Here is a 25,981-nt window from a genome sequence, read left to right as displayed (position 1 = left end):
CCTGTATAGTTACTCCTGTATAGTTACTCCTGTATAGTTACCCTGTATAGTTACTCCTGTATAGTTACTCCTGTATAGTTACTCCTGTATAGTTACCCTGTATAGTTACCCCTGTATAGTTACCCCTGTATAGTTACTCCTGCATAGTTACCTCTGTATAGTTACTCCTGTATAGTTACTCCTGTATAGTTACCTCTGCATAGTTACTCCTGTATAGTTACCCTGTATAGTTACTCCTGTATAGTTACTCCTGTATAGTTACTCCTGTATAGTTACCCTGTATAGTTACCCCTGTATAGTTACCCCTGTATAGTTACTCCTGTATAGTTACCCTGTATAGTTACTCCTGTATAGTTACCTCTGCATAGTTACTCCTGTATAGTTACCCCTGTATAGTTACTCCTGTATAGTTACTCCTGTATAGTTACTCCTGTATAGTTACTCCTGTATAGTTACCCCTGTATAGTTACCCCTGTATAGTTACTCCTGTATAGTTACCCTGTATAGTTACTCCTGTATAGTTACCCCTGTATAGTTACCCCTGTATAGTTACTCCTGTATAGTTACCCCTGTATAGTTACTCCTGTATAGTTACTCCTGTAGAGTTACCCCAGGGGTTGTTGGGTGCTGGGAGTTGCACAGGCAGAAAGTGAACAACAAAGATTTGCCCCCTGACAGGGCAATAAACACTGTTCTACCCAAGAGCAGCCAATCAAACTTTTCCTCTATCTCATTATTACCCCAGAGCTTCCTGGCGCACCGCCTTTCTCACTGTATCGGATCCTCTCGCTCTCCGTACTCATGGTCCTTGGTCACGTGACAAGACTGGAAGCGGAAGAGGCTGCGAGAAGACGAGGGGGAACTGGGGACATGTGAGGGTGAGGATTCCGGGGGAGTCGGGAAACGAGACCTGTGTCTGGGGGGAACTTGGAATCCGCAGTGTTTGTGGGACGATACCCGGGACTTACCTGCCTGTGTTACCCGCCCTCGGCTTGTTTTATACCGGCACCGCCGCGACACCTCTAGACCGGGGTCCTACTGAGACACAGGAAGTCTTAGTGATACCCAGGGGTTACTAGTGATACCCAGGAAGTGCTAGTGATACCAAGGGGTTACTAGTGATACCCAGGAGGTGTTAGTGAAACCCAGGATTTACAAGTGATACCCAGGAGTTACTAGTGATACCCAAGAGCTACTAGTGATACCCAAGAGCTACTAGTAATACCCAGGAGGTGTTGGTGATACCCAGGGGTTACTAGTGATACCCAGGAAGTCTTAGTGATACCCAGGGGTTACTAGTGATACCCAGGAGTTACTAGTGATACCCAGGAGGTGTTGGTGATACCCAGGGGTTACTAGTGATACCCAGGAAGTCTTAGTTTTACCCAGGGGTTACTAGTGATACCCAGGAAGTCTTAGTTTTACCCAGGGGTTACTAGTGATACCCAGGAGGTGTTGGTGATACCCAGGGGTTACTAGTGATACCCAGGAGTTACTAGTGATACCCAGGGGTTACTAGTGATACCCAAGAGTTACTAGTGATACCCAGGAGGTGTTGGTGATACCCAGGGGTTACTAGTGATACCCAGGAAGTCTTAGTTTTACCCAGGGGTTACTAGTGATACCCAGGAAGTCTTAGTTTTACCCAGGGGTTACTAGTGATATCCAGGAGGTGTTGGAGATACCCAGGAGTTACTAGTGATACCCAGGAGTTTAGTGATACCCAGGAGTCACTAGTGATACCCATGGGCTAGTAGTGATACACAGGAAGTCTTAGTGATACCCAGGAGTTACTAGTGATACCCAGGAGGTGTTAGTGATACCCAGGAAGTCTTAGTGATACCCAGGGGTTACTAGTGATACCCAGGAGTTACTAATGATACCCAAAAGGTGATAGTGATACCCAGGAAGTGCTAGTGATACCCAGGAGTTATTAGTGATACCCAGGAGGTGTTATTGATACCCAAGGTTTACTAGTGATGCCCAAGGTTTACTAGTAATACCCAAGGGTTACTAGTTATACCCAGTAGTTGTTAGTCATACTCAGGAGGTGTTAGTGATACCCAGGGGTTACTAGTGATACCCAGGAGTTACTAGTGATACCCAGAAGGTGTTTCTAGTATAGGTAAATTTAAAACAACTGAACTTGCTGAGTAATCAATGAAGACATATGCCGAGAACTTCCCACACCAGTCAGTTGAACTGAAGAAGCTGCTCGGATGAGTAGTGAAACATCTTCATTGATTACTCAGCAAGTCCAGTTGTTTTAAATTTACCTATACTAGATATACCATGACCTGGATGAATGAAAATCTTCATAGTCACCAGGAGGTGTTAGTGATACCCAGGGGTTACTAGTGATTCAGAGTAGTTGTTAGTCATACCCAGGAGGTGTTGGTGATACCCAGGGGTTCCTAGTGATACCCAGGGGTTACTAGTGATTCCGAGTAGTTGTTAGTCATACCCAGGAGGTGTTGGTTATACCCAGGGGTTCCTAGTGATACCCAGGAGTTACTAGTGATACCCAGGAGGTGTTAGTGATACCCAGGAGGTGTTAGTGATACCCAGGAGGTGTTAGTGATACCCAGGAGGTGTTAGTAATACCCAGGAGGTGTTATTGATACCCAGGAGTTACTAGTGATACCCAGGAGTTACTAGTGATACCCAGGAGGTGTTAGTGATACCTAGGAGTTCCTAGTGATACTCAGGAGTTCCTAGTGATACCCAGGAGGTGTTAGTGATACCCAGGAGTTACTAGTGATACCCAGGGATTACTAGTGATACCCAGGAGTTACTAGTGATACCCAGGAGGTGTTAGTGATACCCAGGGGTTACCAACTGTTTCCAGGGGGTCCTACTAATTCCCCGGAGGTTCCAGCTGATAGTGGTGCCAGTGATACACAGAATTAGTGCTCATTAATAAGCAGAGTTTGTGCCAGAAATACATTGTGCCCTTTGTCTGACTGAATTGAGATCCAAACAGTTTTCTGCTGAATTCTGCCCTTAGTCCTGCCCCCTTGTGTATTCAGCTCAATTGTAGGAGGAGGAGGAGGAGGGGTTATATACGGGAGCGTTCAGGGACATAATAATGTGGGGGTTGGTGAATTGTGGGCAGCATTTTGGTATAATTTGGGGGAATAACTGGCACAAAAATGATGTGGCCCCATGATTACTGTTGGCAGCCCTGCTCCCTGTTACCTCCCTTTATAATAAACCTCTGCACCTGTCAGTCAAGAGACAGTTATGAGATGATGGGAGAAGCCCATTGTGGGGGAGGTGCAGCAGAACCTTCATTTCTTAATTAAAACACCGGGCAGAACTTATAGTACAAGCCAATAACTCCCCCTGTGCCCCGCTACTCATACATACAGAACCTCAGTGGTACCAGGGGAGCGTTTATATGTAAGATTGGGCCAAATAGGAAATATCACATGTTGTGAGTAATGTTTATCCGCCCGTTGAACTTGACCTTTACTTTCACCGATAAAATTAGCTTTTAATGTTTACAAAATATGGTGGGTAAGTGTTCCATGAATACCCCCCCCCTCATTAAACTTATAACTGCCTCCGCCTCCAGCACAACTTTAACCCACGTCGTTCCTGTTCAGCGGCCCGTCCCTAAGGAGGCAAAATAATGAATTTGTTTTTTGGGTCCGAAAATACCACTTTCTTTATAAATGAATTCACACCTGTAACTTTGTGCTAGTCCACTTGTTATAAAGGCATCCGGCCCTTTCTTAAAGGGGTTGTTCCCCTTCCAAACACTTTTTTTTCAGATTGTTCGCCATAAACAAAGACTTTTTTTCATTTGCTTTTCATCTTTTATTTATTTTTTTTCCATTTTCCCAAAATTGAAGTTTGAAGTTGAATGTTCATGTCTATAGTGTCTGGCAGCTCAGTGATCCAGGGAGAGTCCTGCAGCAGATCGAGTACCCGCGGGTTACCCGCAAGAACCTGCGGGTTGCAGGTCGAAGTTCCGGGTGCGGATATAGACGCGGGTTTGCGGGCCGCGGGTTTTCTCAGTAGCGATTTTTACTCTTTTTTTTCTGATCATGCCTACTTCTAATGATGTCACTTCCAGTTTACAATGACAGCACTTCCTGTTTTACTCCTTTTTTTCTGGTCACGCCTACTTCCGATGATGTCACTTCAGGTTTACAATGACAGCACTTCCTGATTCTTGATGGTCAGCGGGTCGATGGTCCGGGTTGCGGATAAGGTCCTCGCGGGTCGGGTAGCGGGTAAGAATGCGAGTCCGGGTTGCGGATTGCGGGTCGGGTACTGGTTCCAAAAAATGGACCCGCGCAGGACCAGGAACATCCGAACTGTTACAATTTGCTACATTTAGTTGATACAATAAGTTGCGACATTTAGTTGAACATTAGCAACTATTGTATCAAGTCTAACAGCTGCCTTTATTGAAACTCAGGGATTCTGTTCAAGCAGGGACAAAGATAAGAAATGTATCAACTAAATGTATCCATTTAGATCCGTTTACAGGGTCGGCGACCCCCGCCGACCAGACCTGCTTTAGAAGGTGAAAAATTAAACTTTACACTTCAATATTAGAAAAACAGTCACACAAAGAAAATAGAAAGTAATTGGAAAAAGTCTTTATTTCTGGTGAACAATCTGATACCAACTGAACTGAAGAAAGTGTTTGAAGGTGAACAAGCCCTTTAAGGGGCCGATTCATCAAGGGTCGAATATCGAGGGTTAATTAACCCTCGATATTCGACTGGGAATTAAAAAGATATTTGAAGTCGAAGGATTTTTGCACAAATAGTACAATCGAAGGATTATTCCTTCGAATCGAACGATAAATTCCTTCGAATCGAACGATAATTTCCTTCGAACCGAACGATAAATTCCTTCGAACCGAACGATAAATTCCTTCGAACCGAACGATAAATTCCTTCGAATCGAACGATAAATTCCTTCGAATCGAACGATAAATTCCTTCGAATCGAACAATAAATTCCTTCGAATCGAACGATTCGAAGGATTTTAATCCAACGATCGAAGGAATATCCTTCGATCAAAAAAAACATAGGCAAGCCTATGGGGACCTTCCCCATAGGCTAACATTGACTTCGGTAGCTTTTAGATGGCGAACTAGGGGGTCGAAGTTTTTTCTTAAAGAGACAGTACTTCGACTATCGAATGGTCGAATAGTTGAACGATTTTTAGTTTGATTCGAAGTGGTAGTCGAAGGTCGTAGTAGCCCAAAAAACACTTCGAAATTCTACGTTTTTTTACTTCGAATCCTTCACTCGAAGTTAGTGAATCGGCCCCTAACTGTCTGATGTATCTTTTGGTCCGGCCGCTTTGGAGAGAGAATGCCAGTGCCCAATCCATGGTTTTGAGAATCCTCTCACATACATGTATTGCTCCCCTTGTGGTGTTGCCGGTGCACTCACAATGCTATTATCTCCTTACTCAGGTGCAGTCGGGGGTCCGTCGCCATGCCCGGGAAGCTGAAAGTTAAAATTGTGGCCGGGCGCCACTTGCCCGTAATGGACAGAGCCAGTGATCTGACAGATGCCTTTGTGGAGGTGAGATGGTCTGGGCCCAAATTGAGAGCGATTTCCCTTTATTGTAGAGTTTGACTTGTGTGCCATCCTATTACTGCCCCTGGGCCCTCCAGCCGGATAATCATCGTGATTTGATGCCAAGGGCGGAGTCAATAACTGGCAGTTGCAGTGGCACACAATGAGTGGCTTTAGGGAATTAGATCCATTCAGCAGCTTAGAAGTCGGAATTAGGCGAGTGGGGACTTGCCTGGGAATTTCTTGCTCTGTATCAACTGGGAAATGTTCTTTATATATTCCCGGGGGCTGAGGCACTTTTATATTAGGGGACAAATAAACTTTTATTGGTCACCCCCCTTTCCCAGTGTAGGTATTTAGTCCTTTGGCTCATCCTTCCCGTTTCTGTGGGATATTTTTTATTATTAGTTATTTTTATTACAAATGGAACCCAACATCTGTTTAAACCTCCAATGCAGGGGGCACAATGTCCAGTGCCGCGCTTAATCCTGCTGAGAATTTGGGCGGCAGTTTGGAAACCGCCGGCTAATCTGAACCAGTCGGATCAGCCTGGAGTCCCACAAAGACAGGGCCAAAGCTGCTACCGACTCACCCCAAAAAGCTGCTATTGGGGCAAATGGATCAAAGTTGTGATGTTTTCTGACTTTATATCCCCACAAAGTACTAGTTACTATGTAGATGAATATAGAAACAGATGCAGATACTATGCTGCTATTCAACACAACATGTTACGAGCTGTGGGCTCTTTTTTTCAAGCGTCTTTGTTCTGTTCCCTCTGCAGGTGAAGTTCGGCAACACCACTTTCAAAACGGACGTGTACCACAAATCTCTGAACCCACAGTGGAACTCGGAGTGGTTCAAATTCGAGGTAACGATTTATCGACCAAGAACAAAGCAACCCAGTCTCCGTCTGTCTCACTGCACCCGGCATAGGGCTGGCCACGGAAACCCGAATATGTCCCAGACGATTGGTGCCCACAGCACCCCAGTGCTAAATGATAGTGCGGGTGTTAGTGGACTCAAACGAGGCACCAAGTGCAGTGCCTTTTTGAGAAGAGAATCTCCAGCCCCGGAGATTAAATCGAATTAAAATTAGAATCAAGGACTGACTCCCTTAAATTGGTTCCTGACTTATACGTCTCTAAGAGATAGATATATACAGATACAATTTCTTAATAGGGCGTCTATGACCCCCTATGGCCTGTCAAAAATGTATAATAATGTCGTGAGCAAATAGGCACCATGTTTCATGTCTTCTGGACCTGCCCGGCAATTTAGACATTTTTGGGGTGAGCTGCTGCAATTTCTGAATGAGAAGCTTCCAAATATCCGCTCTCCAAAATTGTGTTTATTAGGAGTAATAGGCAACTTCGGTCCAGTATATGCTACCTACAGTCGCTATATTATGCCAACAAAGGCTATAATAATGCACTGGGAATCTCTTGACCCTCCTCCCGTACGATTTTGGCAAAAGTTGGTAAATGATTCCCTAAAAAGTCAAAAATGTACTTATCTAGCAAAGGAAATTAAATGCCATACGGTGTACTTGCCTTGAACTGCAAAATGTCTATTTGTTTTCCTCTGCACAATGGGGCCCATGTGAGCTGACTTGGAGGAGAAACTGCCAGTTGCGGTTCTACATTGTTACAGTGCTCAGGCCTGTGGTTTGATTTATAGCTGAAAGCTGCAGATCTCCCCGTCATATGTTTGTTATTTTTTTGCCTAAAATTCAGCAGGTTTTTAACCCAAAGGGGAAGTCACGTTGCTGCAAACAGGCAGTTACATCCCCCCCCCCTGGGCACCACGTGCCCTTTGTTAATCTTAGTTATATTCCAGTTTGTCCTGAAAATCTTAAAGGAACGGTAAAATATTTTATATTTAAAGTTAAAGGATAACTAAACCCTAAAACTGAATATGGTTAAAAACTGCATATTTTATATAATGACCTTATTGCATCAGCCTAAAGTTTTGTCTACTCAATAGCAGCAATGATCCAGGACTTCAAACTTGTCACAGGGGGTCACCATCTTGGAAAGTGTCTGTGACACTCACATGCTCAGTGGGCTCTGATTGGCTGTTGAGAAGCTAAGCTTAGGGCTCGTCACTAATTATCCAGCAGAAAATGAGCTTCCCTGGCTGTAATATAAGCTGATGCTACAGGTTTGCTGATTATTCAATTCTGATGCTAATTGCACTGGTTTCTGTGCTGCCATGTAGTAATTATGTGTATTAATTACTAATCAGCCTTATATTGTGACATTTCTATTCTATGTGTACTGTATATTGTGAGTGGCTCCCTAAGCTCAGTAAGTGACAGCAGCACAGAGCATGTGAATCAGTGAATCGGCAGAAAAGAAGATGGGGAGCTACTGGGGCATCTTTGGAGACACAGATCTTTACTGCTAAAGGGCTGTGGTTGCCTTGGGATGGAGCAAAAGCACAAAACATCATGTACAACATTTCTACCTACTTCTTTACTTAGGCTTTAGTTCTCCTTTAATGTCTGCCCAACCAGCACACACAATATTTCTTGGCAACAAATGCCCAGTTTTATTTGAGAAAGCTTTTTATTCTGTGCTGTTCCAAAGTCCCATGAACAACGTTTGACCCCTGTTTATCTCCCGGGTAACCAACTGTAAGTTATAGGTTAACAAGGGGGGGCTTATTCCTTATTAGTATCCCTTGTAATTGACTTGAGGAGACTCCATTCTGTGTGTTCTTTGCAGGTGGATGATGAAGACCTCCAGGATGAGCCCCTGCAGATCACAGTCCTCGATCACGACACATACAGCGCCAACGACGCCATTGGCAAAGTCTACATTGATATCGACCCCCTGCTCTATACGGAAGCTGCCACCGTCATATCCGGCTGGTTTCCCATCTATGACACAATACACGGTAAATGTTTGGGTTATGGGAGATATCTCATAGTACAAGTTGATCCAGGGACTGGTCCCATTGCCATTTTGGAGTCAGGAAGGAATTTTTTCCCCTCTGAGGCAAATTGGAGAGGCTTCAAATGGGGTTTTTCGCCTTCCTCTGGATCAACTGGCAGTTAGGCAGGTTATATACAGACTTAAGGTTGAACTTGATGGACGTGTGTCTTTTTTCAACCTAACTTACTATGTTACAAGTTGATCCAGGGACTGGTCCCATTGCCATTTTGGAGTCAGGAAGGAATTTTTCCCCCCTCTGAGGTAAATTGGAGAGGGTTCAGACGGGTTTTTCGCCTTCCTCTGGATCAACTGGCAGTTAGGCAGGTTATATAAAGACTTAAGGTTGAACTTGATGGACTTGTTTCTTTTTTCCACCTTACTTACTATGTTACTATGTTACAAGTTGATCCAGGAATTGGTCCCATTGCCATTTTGGAGTCAGGAAGGAATTTTTCCCCCCTCTGAGGTAAATTGGAGAGGGTTCAGACGGGTTTTTCGCCTTACTCTGGATCAACTGACAGGCAGGTTATATATAGACTTAAGGTTGAACTTGATGGACGTGTGTCTTTTTTCAACCTCACTTACTATGTTACAAGTTGATCCAGGGACTGGGCCCATTGCCATTTTGGAGTCAGGAAGGAATTTTTCCCCCTCTGAGGTAAATTGGAGAGGGTTCAGACGGGTTTTTCGCCTTACTCTGGATCAACTGACAGGCAGGTTATATATAGACTTAAGGTTGAACTTGATGGACGTGTGTCTTTTTTCAACCTCACTTACTTTGTTACAAGTTGATCCAGGGACTGGTCCCATTGCCATTTTGGAGTCAGGAAGGAATTTTTCCCCCCTCTGAGGTAAATTGGAGAGGGTTCAGACGGGTTTTTCGCCTTCCTCTGGATCAACTGGCAGTTAGGCAGGTTATATATAGACTTAAGGTTGAACTTGATGGACGTGTGTCTTTTTTCAACCTCACTTACTTTGTTACAAGTTGATCCAGGGACTGGTCCCATTGCCATTTTGGAGTCAGGAAGGAATTTTTCCCCCCTCTGAGGTAAATTGGAGAGGGTTCAGACGGGTTTTTCGCCTTCCTCTGGATCAACTGACAGTTAGGCAGGTTATATATAGACTTAAGGTTGAACTTGATAGACGTGTGTCTTTTTTCAACCTAACTTATGTTACTATGTAAAATACACAGGGGTTGCCCGTAGTGGAGCCATGTTTATGTAGGGAACTTAGGCTTGAGCTTGAATTTGTTATTATTTGTGCCCAGGTATCCGGGGGGAGATCAGCGTCATAGTGAAAGTGGATCTCTTCAATGACTTGAATCGCTTCAGACAATCTTCCTGCGGGGTTAAATTCTTCTGCAGTAAGTGTCACGTTAACTATTTACCAACTGCGCTACAGGCAGGGACGTTTCATTCTGTCAAGAAACATCCTCACTTTCATAAGTTACACCTATAGGTGGGAGCTGCCATATCGCTTTACCTGAGACAGTACAGTGTGTGGGGAGAGTTAACTCATTGCGCAGGGAGAGTGTAGCAGATACAGACAACGTGGGATATACACTTGGGAGTTTCCAAGTGGCCCAGCATTGGCTGTTTCATTGACACCCAGTTCCTGTATTTTGTTCAGACGTGCAGTGCAGGGTTTGGCTACAGAGCTTGCAGTCACGTATGCAGTTCACAGTGGGGAACAGAGAAGCTTTTAGAGAGATGAAGCTAATGGGGAACTAATAAATTACAGAATGAGGCAATGCCGTTTCCGTTCTGCCCCAAATCCTGAAAAAAACTCTTATGCAGGCGGGGCTTTAGAAATGCCATTAAAGGGGTGGCTCCCCTTTAAGTTAAATCTTAATATGTTATAGAATGGCTAACTATAAGCAACTTTTCAATTGGTCTTCGTTGATTATTTTTAATTATTTGCCTTCTTTTTCTAACTATTTTCAGTTTTCAAACGGGGGGGGTCACTGACCCATCTAAAAACAAACGCTCTGCAAGGCTACAAATTTATTGTTACTTTTTATCACTCATCTTTCTATTCAGTCCTCTTCAAATCAGTGCATGGTTGCTAGGGAGAATTTGGACCTTAGCAACCAGATGGCTAAAATTACAAACTGGAGAGCCGCTGAATAAAAAGCTAAATAAGTCAAAAACCACAAATAATAAAAAATGAAAACCAATTACAAATTGTCTCAGAATATCCCTCTGTACATCATACTAACAGTTAATTTAAAGGAGAACAACCCCTTTAACCCTTTCCTTGCTGGTTGATCCCATAGAATCTGTGACATTGAGGCCTCTATATGTGGGTGAAACAGATTCTCTTCCAAAGCTCTGATTGGTGGGTGAGAACTGGTTGTATGTTGGGGGGTACCCCCCACCCTTGCCTCCTGCTACAGCTGACTCTTTAACTGTTCCAACAGCTACATCCATTCCCAAATCATACCGAGCCGTCGTCATTCATGGGTTTGTGGAAGAACTGGTGGTGAACGAGGATCCCGAGTACCAGTGGATCGATCGAATACGGACCCCCAGAGCCTCGAATGAAGCGAGACAACGGCTTATTTCATTAATGTCTGGTATGGAGCACTGCGACCTGCAATCAACCTTACACTTCAGATAGACTCCCTTCCCCTGTAAGATGCCATCATAGTGTTCTAGTCCCACCCCTTGCTTGAGTCGCAGACTCCTGTCCCAGTAAGTCACCATATGACTGTGCCAGTGCCATGCCAGCTCCCTTATGAGATAAACATTAACCCCACTGCATGACTGACTGAAGTCCATTGCTGTATCATTGGTTTTTTTGGCTCAGTCATACATAGGATACAGTTCAGCAGGAACAAAACAGCGGCTATTGTGTGTTGGAAAAGCAAAGGTCGCTCAGTGACTTGGCACAGGCATTTGCTGATGCAGCTCTCTTGTGCATGCCCTGCACTTACAATTCCCAGCATTCCCACTTACATAGTAACATAGTAAGTAACCCTTTAATTCCATTTATTTGCCCTTAACTCCAGACTGGCGCAAGTTATCAGTTATCATTAAGCCATGGAGATATAGAACCTCTCAGAGCCGACCAGTCTCCGCTATTGAATGGGTTAACAGACGGTTCTTATCTGAGATCTGATAATATCGGTATCTCAATTTATAGACTCATCAGTTCAGCCTTATCAATCCTTTAAGGAATCTGATTGTCACTGCAGAAATGGAGCTGAACGTCTGCCAGGGGGCACTGATTGGGCGAGGAGATAGTAAGGGGCATGGGGCGGCTGTATGGCAGCAATAGGAGAGCTCATTGGAACAGAACTACACCCTTATTCTAAATATCCAGGCCACAAAGGAGCGAGGGAGAGATTTATTGTTAGGATTAGTTCCTGCCGACTCCCAGGAAACCAGATCTTGTTACAATGTTTTAGACACAAACGTATCTGTACATGGCCTTTAATTTCCAGTCTTCTTACATCAGTTAATGATATATAATTGGGCTGGGATGTTGGGGTCCCACCTGGAATCCTTAGGCAGGGGCCACAAACTGCTATCCTCCTATTTTTATTCCCCTTCTCTTTATTATGTTATCATTTCACCCTTTCTGCTGTTTGTATTTCTCTTCCTCCTCAACTCTTCCTCATCCTACCTCTTATTTATTCCCTCACTGCTTTCCCTTCTTCTCTCTCCTTCTGTCTCTCATCCCCTTTCCTTTTCTCCCCCAACTGTTTGGCCTTACTCTCCCCCATCCTCCCTCTTCTCTCCCCTTCTATATTTCTCCTCTCCCCCATTTGTCTCTCTACTCCCTAACCGCCCTTCCCTTATCTTCTTCTGTCTCTCATCCCCTCTCCTTTCCTCCCCCAACTGTTTGGCCTTACTCTCCCCCATCCTCCCTCTTCTCTCCCCTTCTATATTTCTCCTCTCCCCCATTTGTCTCTCTACTCCCTAACCCCCTTTCCCTTCTCTCCTTCTGTCTCTCATCCCCTCTCGTTTCCTTTTCTCCCCCAACTGTTTGGCCTTTCTCTCCCCCATCCTCCCTCTTCTCTCCCCTTCTATATTTCTCCTCTCCCCCATTTGTCTCTCTACTCCCTAAACCCCCTTTCCCTTCTCTCCTTCTGTCTCTCATCCCCTCTCGTTTCCTTTTCTCCCCCAACTGTTTGGCCTTACTCTCCCCCATCCTCCCTCTTCTCTCCCCTTCTATATTTCTCCTCTATCCCATTTGTCTCTCTACTCCCTAACCCCCTTTCCCTTCTCTCCTTCTGTCTCTCATCCCCTCTCCTTTCCTTTTCTCCCCCAACTGTTTGGCCTTACTCTCCCCCATCCTCCCTCTTCTCTCCCCTTCTATATTTCTCCTCTCCCCCATTTGTCTCTCTACTCCCTAACCCCCTTTCCCTTCTCTCCTTCTGTCTCTCATCCCCTCTCCTTTCCTTTTCTCCCCCAACTGTTTGGCCTTACTCTCCCCCATCCTCCCTCTTCTCTCCCCTTCTATATTTCTCCTCTCCCCCATTTGTTTCTCTACTCCCTAACCCCCTTTCCCTTCTCTCCTTCTGTCTCTCATCCCCTCTCCTTTCCTTTTCTCTCCCAACTGTTTGGCCTTACTCTCCCCCATCCTCCCTCTTCTCTCCCCTTCTATATTTCTCCTCTCCCCCAGTTGTCTCTCTACTCCCTAACCCCCTTTCCCTTCTCTCCTTCTGTCTCTCATCCCCTCTCCTTTCCTTTTCTCTCCCAACTGTTTGGCCTTACTCTCCCCCATCCTCCCTCTTCTCTCCCCTTCTATATTTCTCCTCTCCTCCATTTGTCTCTCTTCTTCTTTTGTCACTTGCCCCCTACCACTTTATTGTCATGCTTGTTGTGGGTAGAGCACATGACAACATATTTTGGACAGTGAGTGTATGTGACAAAGAGCCACTGAGGGCTGGATACAAATCCCCAAAACCAAGGGCTGGCACCAAAAATTAAAAACACATTTTTTAGTAAGTCAGGCCTTACAACTAAAACAAGTTTATTCAGATCATGTGTTAAAAGTACATAGAGAATAAAAAATACTAATTTAGTTCTAGTATTTTATTTCGTTTAGTTTTATGTTAATTAATTGTCTATAGAGATGCGCCTGCTGTTTACAGATGTTAAATGTGATTATGTTTTCACGTGACCTCAGGAGAATTGCAGAGAAAGATTGGCCTGAAGGTGCTGGAGATGAGGGGGAACGCAGTGGTGGGATATCTGCAGTGCTTTGACCTGGAAGGGGAATCAGGTCTGGTAGTGAGAGCCATCGGCACTGCCTGTACCCTGGATAAACTAAGTAACCCCGCCTCATTAGCTCCTGCGTGTAATTCTCCTTGTAAAGACATAAAGGAGTAAGTATCCCTGCTTGTTCTTTTTCACTCAGTTTGTCTGTTTGAGATGTATCCTGACAGCTCTAATGGTACCACTTTCTCCCAGTACAGTAGGTACAGTGGGTCGGTAGTTTCCCAGTACCTCCCAGTGGTAACTTGGGGTATATTGAAAGAGCCATATTGGTGCCATTGATCTATGTTCCATTAAGAAACTTGTGATGATTTATTGTAGTGAATCTTATTCCCATGTCTCTTCCTTGATTAAATCGTTGGAAATGACGTCCCTCCTGTTGTGACTTTTGAACCAACGCTGATTAACCCCCAAATACTCACCCTCTGCCCAAGGGCACTGTCTGGGCTCCCCTAACTCTAACATAAACGTGTTGGCTTCTGCTCTCGCTGCTAATTTAATTCATCCCCCCGATCCTCCTCTTATGGTCTCATTACTAATTGGGGGGGGTAAGTAGTGACCTCTTCCAAACCTGTATTGTACATGCCCCCCTACCTTCTCTCTCTCTAACTAACCTGCCCCCCAGTAAGTGTGACATAAATAACATGTGTGAGGTTCTTGTCTGTCTTTCTTTCCCTCCTGCTTCGTGCGTCTGTCTCAGGTCTCCGCCGGTGCAGCCGTCAAGCCACGGATATCGCTCGACCCACAACAGCCCAATTCACTCTGCTACTGGCTCTCGACTCTCTCAGAACTTCTCTGTCTCTGTTCCCACTCTCATCTACACTGGTACGAGACACACGGGCATGTCACTCTCACAGCAGGGGCCGCGCTCATTGGCCGCAGCTCATAATGGCTTCCATTCATTGTAAGGGGCCACCAGCCTCTGCAGTCTCCCCTAAATCTCAGGGGTTGGCCCACGTGGAGAAATGCTTAATCCTAATTTGGGAGAATTTGACTAGTCAGATTGACAGAAAGTGAGCAACTGTTCCACAGCACTGATGTCTGATCATTTTCTCTGGAACAGGGGTAGTTCCCCTTTAAATTAACTGTCAGTATGATGTAGAGAGGGATATACTAAGGCAATTTATAATTGGTTTTCATTTTTTATTATTTGTGGTTTTTGACTTATTTAGCTTTTTATTCAGCAGCTCTCCAATTTGCAATTTCAGCCATCTGGTTGCTAGGGCCCACATTCCCCTAGCAACCATGCATTGATTTGAAGAGACTGGAATATGAATAGGAGAGGCCTGAATAGAACTAGGAATAATCAAAAGTAGCAATAAAAAAGAAATCTGCAGATTTACAGAGCATTCGTTTTTTTTAGATGGGGTCGGTGACCCCCCATGTGAAAGCTAGAAGAAGTCAGGAGAAGATGGCAAATAATGGAAAAACTATACAAAATAAATAATGAAGACCAATTTAAAAGTGGCTTAGAATTGGCCCGTCTATAACCTACTTAAAGGGGTGGTTCGCCGTTAACTTTTAGTATGTTATAGAATGGCTAATTGTAAGTAACTTTTCAATTGGTCATTATTTTTTATAGCTTTTCCATTATTCTCTTTCCAGCTTTAAAATGTGAGGCTACACATTTATTGTTATTGCTGCTTTTTATTCCTCATCTTTCTATTCAGGCCTCTCCTATTCATATTCCAGTCTCTTATTCAAATCACTGCATGGTTGCTAGGGGGATTCAGTCCTAGCAACCAGACTGCTGAAATTGCAAACTGGAGAGCTGCTGAATATAAAGCTAAATAACTTAAAAAAACAAACCCACAAATAATAAAAAATGAAGACCAATTGCAAATTGTCTCAGAATATCCCTCTCTACATGATACTTACAGTTAATTTAAAGGGGAACCATCCTACAGCAGTCCCTCTGGCATTTGCCAGAACCCACTGATTGCTAGTCTGGGCCTGGGCTAATTTATCATTGAAAGTGTGGTTCATCTTTCAGTTAACTTTTATTATGTTATAGAATGGTTAATGCTAAGCAACTTTTCAATTGGTCTCGATTTGTTATAATTTTTTAATTATTTGCTTTTTCTTATAGCTCTTTACAGCTTTCAAATAGGGGTCACCGACCCTCATCTAAAAAACAAAGGCTCTGTAAGGCTACAAATGTGTTGTTATTGCTACTTTTTATTCCTCATCTTTCTATTCAGGCCTCTCAAATTCATATTCCAGTCTCTTATTTATATCCGTGCATGGTTACTAGGGAGGTTTGGGCCTTAGCAACCAGCTACCTGCTGAACTTTCATCTTTCTATTCAGGCCTCTCCTATTCATATTCCAGTCTCTTATTCAAATCAAGGCATGGTTGCTAGGGTAATTTGGACCCTAGCAACCAGACTGCTGAAATTACAAACTGGAGAGCTGCTGAATAAAAAGCTAAATAACTCAAAAACCACAAATAATAAAAAATGAAAACTAATTGCAAATTTGCTCGCAATATCATTTTCTACATCATACTAACAGTTAATTTAAAGGAGAACAACCCCTTTTAAAGGACAAGTCAAAATTTGGTGGGAAGAATTTTTATGGAATGTTCCAGAATTGATCATGGGGCACCAGTTAGGTGAAAGGGGCCCCGAGAAAACCAGTATGACTTTCTCTGGCAGAATGGAAGCATAGACTGATAACACTCTATTGGATCTTTTTCATTTTAGGGACATCCCCACCCCCCCTTGATACACTAATACCTCTCCGCTTTTGTGCCCCTAAACGTAGCAGCGCCCTTTCTATTAACACCGCACTGACCTGATTGCACCCAAATTCTACATTTCTATTGGACGTTCACATCACATGATCAAAGCAAATGCACCGGCCCACTAAGCATGCTGGGTAGAGAATGGAATAAAGGGTTAATAGAAAGGGCTGCAGGTAAGTGACTTTGGCTGTGCTTCATTTTTAGCTGTGTTTCATTTTGGCGCAGTTATGAGAGTCTGATCCGCAGCCTCCTGGCTCTTGTGCAGCTACAACTCCCACCGTGTGTCGGTGTAGCTCCTGGCTCTCAGGGGATGCTGGGATTTGTAGTGTGTAGAGCAGTGAATGTGCGCTAGAGGATAAGGAAACATTAACGAAACATTCCTTATTTATGGCAAATTTGTAAAGAGCAGATTCTGGTTCCGCGTGGGCGGGGAATTAACGCTTCTTTCCTTTATTATTTATTTTTGCCTTATTATTTTGTTTATTTTGAATGATTTCTGGCTGTTTTGTTGGAACATGCCCTGCCTGATGATAGGGGACTGCACCTGTTGTGCTTTATCCCACGCCAGTCATGTGACTGACCCGAGGGGCTTATTAATGTGTCTCCCCCTTCTTCTGGCAGGGCTCCCTTCATTGAAGATCTTAATCCCAATACTCATTCATCAGGACCCTCCACCCCTCTGAAAAACCAAACCTATTCCTTTTCACCTTCCAAGTCCTTCAGCCGACAGTCCTCCTCGTCAGACACAGATTTGAGTTTGACTCCCAAGACTGGTAAGGCTCATCCACCTTGCTCTGCTTTTATTTGTTGCCTTTACTTCCCCTTTATTCTCCATTCCTTTTGCTTTTCCTTTGGGTTCATTTGTGCTTCCCCCATTCCTTCATCCTAACGAGTTTTCAACATTATACTGTTAATTAATATGGATTCCCTGGTGCTCCTGTCATGCTGATCCACTTGTCTCCAAATTCACCTACAAGTGTGCGGTACCATAATCACATGGCCTCCAAAACTTCCAGGGATTCTAGGTAATATCCTCCTAATACCATAATCACATGGCCTCCAAAACTTCCAGGTATTCTGGGTAATATCCTCCTAATACCATAATCACATGGCCTCCAAAACTTCCAGGGATTCTAGGTAATATCCTCCTAATACCATAATCACATGGCCTCCAAAACTTCCAGGGATTCTGGGTAATATCCTCCTAATACCATAATCACATGGCCTCCAAAACTTCCAGGGATTCTGGGTAATATCCTCCTAATACCATAATCACATGGCCTCCAAAGCTTCTAGGTATTCTGGGTAATATCCTCCTAATACCATAATCACATGGCCTCCAAAACTTCCAGGGATTCTGGGTAATATCCTCCTAATACCATAATCACATGGCCTCCAAAACTTCCAGGGATTCTGGGTAATATCCTCCTAATACCATAATCACATGGCCTCCAAAGCTTCTAGGTATTCTGGGTAATATCCTCCTAATACCATAATCACATGGCCTCCAAAACTTCCAGGGATTCTGGGTAATATCCTCCTAATACCATAATCACATGGCCTCCAAAACTTCCAGGGATTCTGGGTAATATCCTCCTAATACCATAATCACATGGCCTCCAAAACTTCCAGGGATTCTAGGTAATATCCTCCTAATACCATAATCACATGGCCTCCAAAACTTCCAGGGATTCTGGGTAATATCCTCCTAATACCATAATCACATGGCCTCCAAAACTTCCAGGGATTCTGGGTAATATCCTCCTAATACCATAATCACATGGCCTCCAAAACTTCCAGGGATTCTGGGTAATATCCTCCTTATTCCATAATCACATGGCCTCCAAAACTTCCAGGGATTCTGGGTAATATCCTCCTAATACCATAATCACATGGCCTCCAAAGCTTCTAGGGATTCTGGGTAATATCCTCCTAATACCATAATCACATGGCCTCCAAAGCTTCTAGGGATTCTGGGTAATATCCTCCTAATACCATAATCACATGGCCTCCAAAGCTTCTAGGGATTCTGGGTAATATCCTCCTAATACCATAATCACATGGCCTCCAAAACTTCCAGGGATTCTGGGTAATATCCTCCTTATTCCATAATCACATGGGCCCAAAACTTCTAGGGATTCTGGGTAATAGCCTCCTTATCACACAATCACATGGTCTCCTAAGCTTCTAGGGAATCTGGGTAATATCCTCCTTATTCCATATTCACATGGCCTCCAAAACTTCTAGGGATTCTGGGTAATATCCTCCTAACCCCATAATCACATGGTCTCTAAAACTTCCCTTCCAACCAGGGATTCTGGGTAATATCCTCTTTATACCATAATCACATGGCCTCCAAAGCTTCTAGGGATTCTGGGTAATATCCTCCTCATCCCATAATGAGTGCTAGCTGTAGGGTGCTCCTCTCGCTTAGCCGCACCCATGATACAGAGTACAGTAAAGTAGAATTCAGCGGATCTGGTAGCAGAACACCAGGGAATCTCCAAACAGAAATAGAAATATATTCCGTAACCCTAAAATCTTTTCTATTTACATAATTCTGATAACTCGTCTCCTCGTGCCTCTCATTATTCTGTATATTAGAAGTTGGCTCCCTGCCAGTAGTATATATATATATATTTGTAAATATTCCTCTATACACTTGCCTAATTGCTGTTTTTCCTTCATTTATTTATTGTTTACTTCTGTCTTTTTTTCTTCTATTCCTTTTTTTTTTTTTTTTTTGCTTTCCCTCTCCACCCCTGAAACTGCCATCACCCTGCTGCCACCGTCTCCCCTCAGTTCTCATTGGCAAGTCCCCTAGTACCCCTTCCCTCATTTGTTACCCCCCAAGTCTCAAAGATCCCTGTAGTCAGCAGCCCGGGGGCAGTTTCTCCCCCAGCAAGTCCAGCCACGTTAGCCCTGTGCTGAGGAAATCCGTTTCGTTCAGTGATGAGCTGCTATTGGCTGGTAGGATGAGTCTCTCTCTTGGCTTCTGTTCACTGGTTGGTGGGTTCTTGTGCACTCGAGACACACGCACGTCTCTTTAACCCTCTCCTAACTGTTATGGACAAGCACAGGCCTAACCCCTAATGCACCCAGTTTGCCCGGGCCTGGACCCACATTTAACACACAAGGGGTAACTGTCACATCACATAACTGCCCCTTTCTCAGCACACTGAGCATGTGCAGTGCCACTGACACACAAGTGACGGCCACACAAGTTTAGGAGATGGGAGGCTGCTGGGGCCTGGATTAGGGAAATTAAACCAAAGAGATAATAAGGGTTGAATCACAACAGGCATCCTGTGTAGTGAAGCTGCGTCTCACTGTAGCTTTGCAGCAGTGCAGTAAATGACAGCTGTTGTAACAAAGCATTCTAGTAACGTGTAAGGAAAACCCAACTGGCCCTTGTACCTGGGAGTTTTCTGCCCTAAACCCCAAGGCTGGAATTCAGGATCCTCCCTTGTTTTACCCTTTATTGCACCTACAGTTGCCCCCAGACTCTGTATCTTTACATGTGTGTATATATATATATATATATATATATATATATATATATATATATATATATATATATATATATATATACATACACACGACAACTCTACTCTCCATATCTTCCATCACTCGTCTCCTAAACTTTATCCCTGTGACTATCGGGGGTCTGACACCCCCCTTCTCTCAGTGTTAATGGAATGTGCTGCTTCTTCTCTATGGGATATAGTGTATTGCTGTGGCTTCTGTCTGTCTGCATGTTTGTCTGTCTGACCCACTGGCTCCGCCCACTCCTCCCAGCACAGAGGAGAGTGATTGGGTGCTCAGATGGTACCGGTACTAAATGAGTGGTGTTTCCTTATCCAAACACAGCTAAAAATGGTTGCATTTGTTTCCTTGGCTGCTGATTGGTCAGTTGGTTGTTACAGTGTCACTAATGGTGCTGTATGCAACAGTACGGCAACCCCCGCTGCATGCTTCCCAATAGAGCAGCCTAGTGATGTGCACCCCAAAATATTCTCTTCTCCTTGGCCTCTTTAGGCTTTAATCCACTTTTTTATTATAAATAAAAAATTTTTTTTTACAATTTACTAAAAGGACTGTGAAATGGCTGCTCCATCTGATTAGTGAACCCCCATATGTCAGATTCACTTTAAGTGTTTGCTTGGAAGATGGAGACTGTTTGGCAAGATGGAAGACAGTAAGACAAGATGGAGGCAGTAGGACAAGATGGAGACAGTAGGGCAAGATGGAGACAGTAGGACAAGATGGAGACAATAGGACAAGATGGAGACAGTAGGACAAGATGGAGACAGTAGGACAAGATGGAGACAGTAGGACAAGATGGAGACAGTAGGACAAGACGGAGACAATAGGACAAGATGGAGACAGTAGGACAAGATGGAGACAGTAGGGCAAGATGGAGTCAGTAGGACAAGATGGAGACAATAGGACAAGATGGAGACAGTAGGGCAAGATGGAGACAGTAGGGCAAGATGGAGACAGTAGGACAAGATGGAGACAATAGGACAAGATGGAGACAGTAGGACAAGATGGAGACAGTAGGGCAAGATGGAGTCAGTAGGACATGAAGGAGACAGTAGGGTAAGATGAGACAGTAGGGTAAGATGAGACAGTAGGGCAGGATGGAGACACTAGGGCAGGATGGAGACACTAGGGCAAGATGGAGACACTAGGGCAAGATGGAGACAGTAGGACATGATGGAGACAGTAGGACAAGATGGAGACAGTAGGACAAGATGGAGACAGTAGGACAAGATGGAGACAGTAGGGGGGAGTCAGTAGGGCAAGATGGATACACTAGAGCAAGATGGAGACAGTAGGGCAAGATGGAGTCAGTAGGACATGAAGGAGACAGTAGGACATGAAGGAGACAGTAGGGTAAGATTAGACAGTAGGGCAATATAAAGACAAGATGGAGTCAGTAGGACATGAAGGAGACAGTAGGGTAAGATGAGACAGTAGGGCAAGATGGAGACACTAGGGCAGGATGGAGACACTAGGGCAAGATGGAGACACTAGGGCAAGATGGAGACACTAGGGCAAGATGGAGACAGTAGGACATGATGGAGACAGTAGGACAAGATGGAGACAGTAGGACAAGATGGAGACAGTAGGACAAGATGGAGACAGTAGGGGGAGTCAGTAGGGCAAGATGGATACACTAGAGCAAGATGGAGACAGTAGGGCAAGATGGAGTCAGTAGGACATGAAGGAGACAGTAGGACATGAAGGAGACAGTAGGGTAAGATGAGACAGTAGGGCAATATAAAGACAGTAGGACAGGATGGAGACAGTAGGGCAGGATGGAGACAGTAGGGCAGGATGGAGACAGTAGGGCAAGATGGAGACAGTAGGGCAAGATGGAGACAGTAGGACACGATGGAGACAGTAGGACAAGATGGAGACACTAGGGGAAGATGGAGACAGTTGGACAAGATGGAGACTGTAGGGCAAGATGGAGATAGTAGGACAGAATGGAGACAGTAGGGCAGGATGGAGACTGTAGGGCAAGATGGTGTCAGAAGATGCTTACTCTAATGTAAGAGGGAGGCTTAAGAGCAATAGGGCAAAATGGCAAAAGCCAGAAAGATGGCAAGAATTGGCAAAGATGGAGAAGATAGAGGGTGATGGCAGAAGCCAGTAAGGAAGGTTGGAATTAGGGTGGGCCTGAATCTGCTACAATGGGTCCTCGTGTCATTCCTGTTGCACTTTGGTTTTCATGGGTAGGTGAGCTCTGGGGGTGCCATGATTTTGACTTTGTTTCTAAGGACAGAAGTGCAGACTGAAGGGTTGTTGTGTGAGTGTGTGAGTGAGTGTGAGTGGGAGGGTGAGAGAGCATTGCAGTGGAGCAGAGAGGAACTAACAGTATTTTTGTGATAATGTCCTTTAGGAATGGGAAGTGGGAGCGCTGGAAAAGACGGGGGGACATTTAAAACCCTCCTTAGGCAGCAAACTCAGTCGGCACTGGAACAGAGGGTGAGTATGAGTGTGAGTGTGAGTCCCAGATACATCATGGCCAGTAAAGGTGACACTGTAGCTGGATATGAATCACAGACGCCCTGAGCTGTACAGATGGGAGGTTTGGGGCAATTAACATGGGAGGAACCCGAGGCAGGCCCATTCTGCAGGGTGTTAGTTCCCCTGACTGACTCAGTCTCCCATCTCCCCACAGGAATTCCCCTTTTTCACCCTGACCTCCTTTCCCTATGGATTCCTCGTTCACGTCGGGGGAGTGGTCAGCGCTCGTTCAGTCAAACTCCTGGACCGTATCCATAACCCCGGTAAGTCTCTCGCCCCAACCACGTGCCCTGTAACCCCCTTGTACCCCCCGTAGGTGCTGCTCAGAGACGAGACATTGATATGAAATGATAAATTGTCTGTATTGTACCCAAGGATACACAATACTCCGAGCTCAGGATCAAAAATCACAATCAAATATTCCTTCTTTATTTCAGCCGCGCTACAGTGCGCAATTTTACTACTACTGACGCGTTTCGTGCCCGCAAAGGTCCTCAGAGCACAGTTACATCATCTAAAAATCCATAACTTTACGGATAGCAACTACGGATGCACCCAGTCCACTAGTTTGGATCTGGCCGAAGCCCTGAATTCGGCCGAGTACCAATCCGGATCCTAATTTGCTTATGCAAATTAGGGGTGGGAAGGGGAAAACCTTTTTTACTTCCTTGTTTTGTGACAAAAAGTCACATTTCCTTCCCTACCCCTAATTTGCATATGCAAATTAGGATTCGGTTCGGCCGGGCAGAAGGATTGCTCCGAATCCTGCTGAAAAAGGCCGAATCCTGGATTCGGTGCATCCCTAATAGCAACACATACCGTTTTAGAATTATTTGTCTACATAAAATGTCTTTAAAAGCAAAATCTTTTTTTGTTATCGAATTCTAATATGTAATGAAGAGGTGGGATGTTATATCTCATACTACTTCGTTTTCTCTCTCTCTCAATATCTCCCCTTCTCTTTCCTAATTTCGCATGTTCTGTACCTGGAAAGGAGATGCATTTCTCATTCCCATTATGTTCACTCAGATTATGTCCTGAGGGTTTGGATTAAAGGGCAACTAAACCCCACATGGAATGAGGCTACACATATTAGGGTCCCCTCTTGTCTCCAGCCCCCCAGTATCCATGTCCCAGGAGCCGTTCTGTCTGTCCTCCTGGTTCCTCCATTCTCATGGACAGACAGACAGACACACACTGTTATTCTCTCTTTATACCTCAGATTTGCCTGTGCTAATAATAATAATTCCGGGTGAACGTTCCCTATAACCCCACTCACAGCGCCCCCTTTATTTGTACTGACCCAGCACAGAATTTCCCCCCCCCCCCATATTTATTCTTTGGCTCCTGAAAAGCCCTTGGAGTTGAAGTGAAATTGCAATGAAATTCCAGGTTTCTCTGAGAGTTCCCATCAATGACATTCCTGGTTCTGAAGAGCTTTTTTCCTCTTAAGCTCCCACATTCCTCCCAGAACAGGGGGGTCCCACTGGCAGCCCTCCATCGCTCCAGGGAATGGATATAGAGATGGGGGCTCTGCTTTGCTGAACTGTTCTCTGGTTTCAGACTCTGATTAACCCTTTGCTGTCTGTGTCGTTGCAGTTCTGTGTGTGTGTATGATAGTGTCTCTCTCTCTCACTGACCTACTAATTTGCTGTTTTAAACTCAGCCAATGTCGGGATTATGGGTAACACCAGATCTTACAAACTGCTAGACTGGAATAGTTACACCTCAGGTATTTGCCATGAGTCCTTCCATAATGCATATTATGATCACCAAAATTATGGCAGCTCAGTGAAAATCCTCCAGATTCCAGCCCCGCAGCTAGTCGCTCCACTTCCAAAAATTCATTTCCTTTTATTTTTCAACCAATGTTTAGTTTCTTGGCCGACCCCCAGCACTTACCTTTATATCAGGATTATAATGACTTTTTAACCCAAAGCAGTGGTATCTCAGTGGCAAACATTGCTCATCTCTCTGTTGTTACACACTTCATATTTCTCTCTTTTCTGTGCCCCAAAATATACCCCCATGCAGCAAGACTGGCACGTTACGTTGAAGACCCCAGCTGCACCAATCAGGATGCTTGCTCTATAGGCCTGATACATTTTAGCCTGTGCCCAGAACATTCCTTCTCTGTATATTTGTATTTATACATATGGGAGGAGGAGGTGCCATATTGATTCCCTTAGACAGTACAGTATGAGGGTATAGCTTATTGTGTGACCAGAACATTCCTTCTCTGTATATTTGTATTTATACATATGGGAGGAGGTGCCATATTGATTCCCTTAGACAGTACAGTATGAGGGTATAACTTATTGTGTGCCCAGAACATTCCTTCTCTGTATATTTGTATTTATACATATGGGAGGAGGAGGTGCCATATTGATTCCCTTAGACAGTACAGTATGAGGGTATTAGCTTATTGTGTGCCCAGAACATTCCTTCTCTGTATATTTGTATTTATACATATGGGAGGAGGAGGTGCCATATTGATTCCCTTAGACAGTACAGTATGAGGGTATAGCTTATTGTGTGCCAGAACATTCCTTCTCTGTATATTTGTATTATACATATGGGAGGAGGAGGTGCCATATTGATTCCTTAGACGTCAGTATGAGGGTATAGCTTATTGTGTGCCCAGAACATTCCTTCTCTGTATATTTGTATTTATACATATAGGAGGAGGAGGTGCCATATTGATTCCCTTAGACAGTACAGTATGAGGGTATAGCTTATTGTGTGCCCAGAACATTCCTTCTCTGTATATTTGTATTTATACATATGGGAGGAGGAGGTGCCATTTTGATTCCTTAGACAGTACAGTATGGGGTATAGCTTATTGTGTGCCCAGAACATTCCTTCTCTGTATATGTATTTATACATATGGGAGGAGGTGCCATATTGATTCCTAGACAGTACAGTATGAGGGTATAGCTTATTGTGTGCCCAGAACATTCCTTCTCTGTATATTTGTATTTATACATATGGGAGGAGGAGGTGCCATATTGATTCCTTAGACAGTACAGTATGAGGGTATAGCTTATTGTGTGCCCAGAGCATTCCTTCTCTGTATATTTGTATTTATACATATGGGAGGAGGTGCCATATTGATTCCTTAGACAGTACAGTATGAGGGTATAGCTTATTGTGTGCCCAGAACATTCCTTCTCTGTATATTTGTATTTATACATATGGGAGGAGGAGGTGCCATATTGATTCCCTTAGACAGTACAGTATGAGGGTATAGCTTATTGTGTGCCCAGAACATTCCTTCTCTGTATATTTGTATTTATACATATGGGAGGAGGTGCCATATTGATTCCCTTAGACAGTACAGTATGAGGGTATAGCTTATTGTGTGCCCAGAACATTCCTTCTCTGTATATTTGTATTTATACATATGGGAGGAGGAGGTGCCATATTGATTCCCTTAGACAGTACAGTATGAGGGTATAGCTTATTCCCTGTATATGTGTATTTATAC

General features: G+C 44.2%; 1 protein-coding gene across 13 annotated transcripts in view; it reads left to right on the top strand.

Annotated features, from left to right (window-relative positions):
* The first annotated feature begins 732 nt into the window (after positions 1–732).
* Positions 733–25,981, top strand: part of c2cd5.L (C2 calcium-dependent domain containing 5 L homeolog) — a 50,351-nt gene continuing 25,102 nt past the window's right edge. For 5 of the 13 annotated variants that reach the window (XM_041585783.1, XM_041585782.1, XM_041585781.1 and 2 more), the window contains exons 1-11: positions 734–878; positions 5,444–5,555; positions 6,331–6,417; positions 8,276–8,447; positions 9,753–9,848; positions 10,905–11,060; positions 13,622–13,820; positions 17,077–17,228; positions 19,258–19,425; positions 22,367–22,452; positions 22,649–22,757. In XM_041585783.1, coding sequence (XP_041441717.1) covers positions 5,466–5,555; positions 6,331–6,417; positions 8,276–8,447; positions 9,753–9,848; positions 10,905–11,060; positions 13,622–13,820; positions 17,077–17,228; positions 19,258–19,425; positions 22,367–22,452; positions 22,649–22,757 — 1,315 coding nt within the window. In that variant the 5' untranslated portion in view covers positions 734–878; positions 5,444–5,465. Of the gene's footprint in view, positions 879–4,210; positions 4,242–5,443; positions 5,556–6,330; positions 6,418–8,275; positions 8,448–9,752; positions 9,849–10,904; positions 11,061–13,621; positions 13,821–14,410; positions 14,536–17,076; positions 17,229–19,257; positions 19,426–22,366; positions 22,453–22,648; positions 22,758–25,981 lie in introns of those variants that run through there. The other 8 variants (XM_041585790.1, XM_041585788.1, XM_041585787.1 and 5 more) reach the window with 5 other exon arrangements.

Source organism: Xenopus laevis, chromosome 3L, assembly GCF_017654675.1.
Source record: "Xenopus laevis strain J_2021 chromosome 3L, Xenopus_laevis_v10.1, whole genome shotgun sequence".
Classification (NCBI taxonomy): Eukaryota; Metazoa; Chordata; class Amphibia; order Anura; family Pipidae; genus Xenopus; species Xenopus laevis.
The sequence above is the reverse complement of the archived record's forward strand: the minus strand, read 5'-3'. Positions and strand labels throughout refer to the sequence as shown.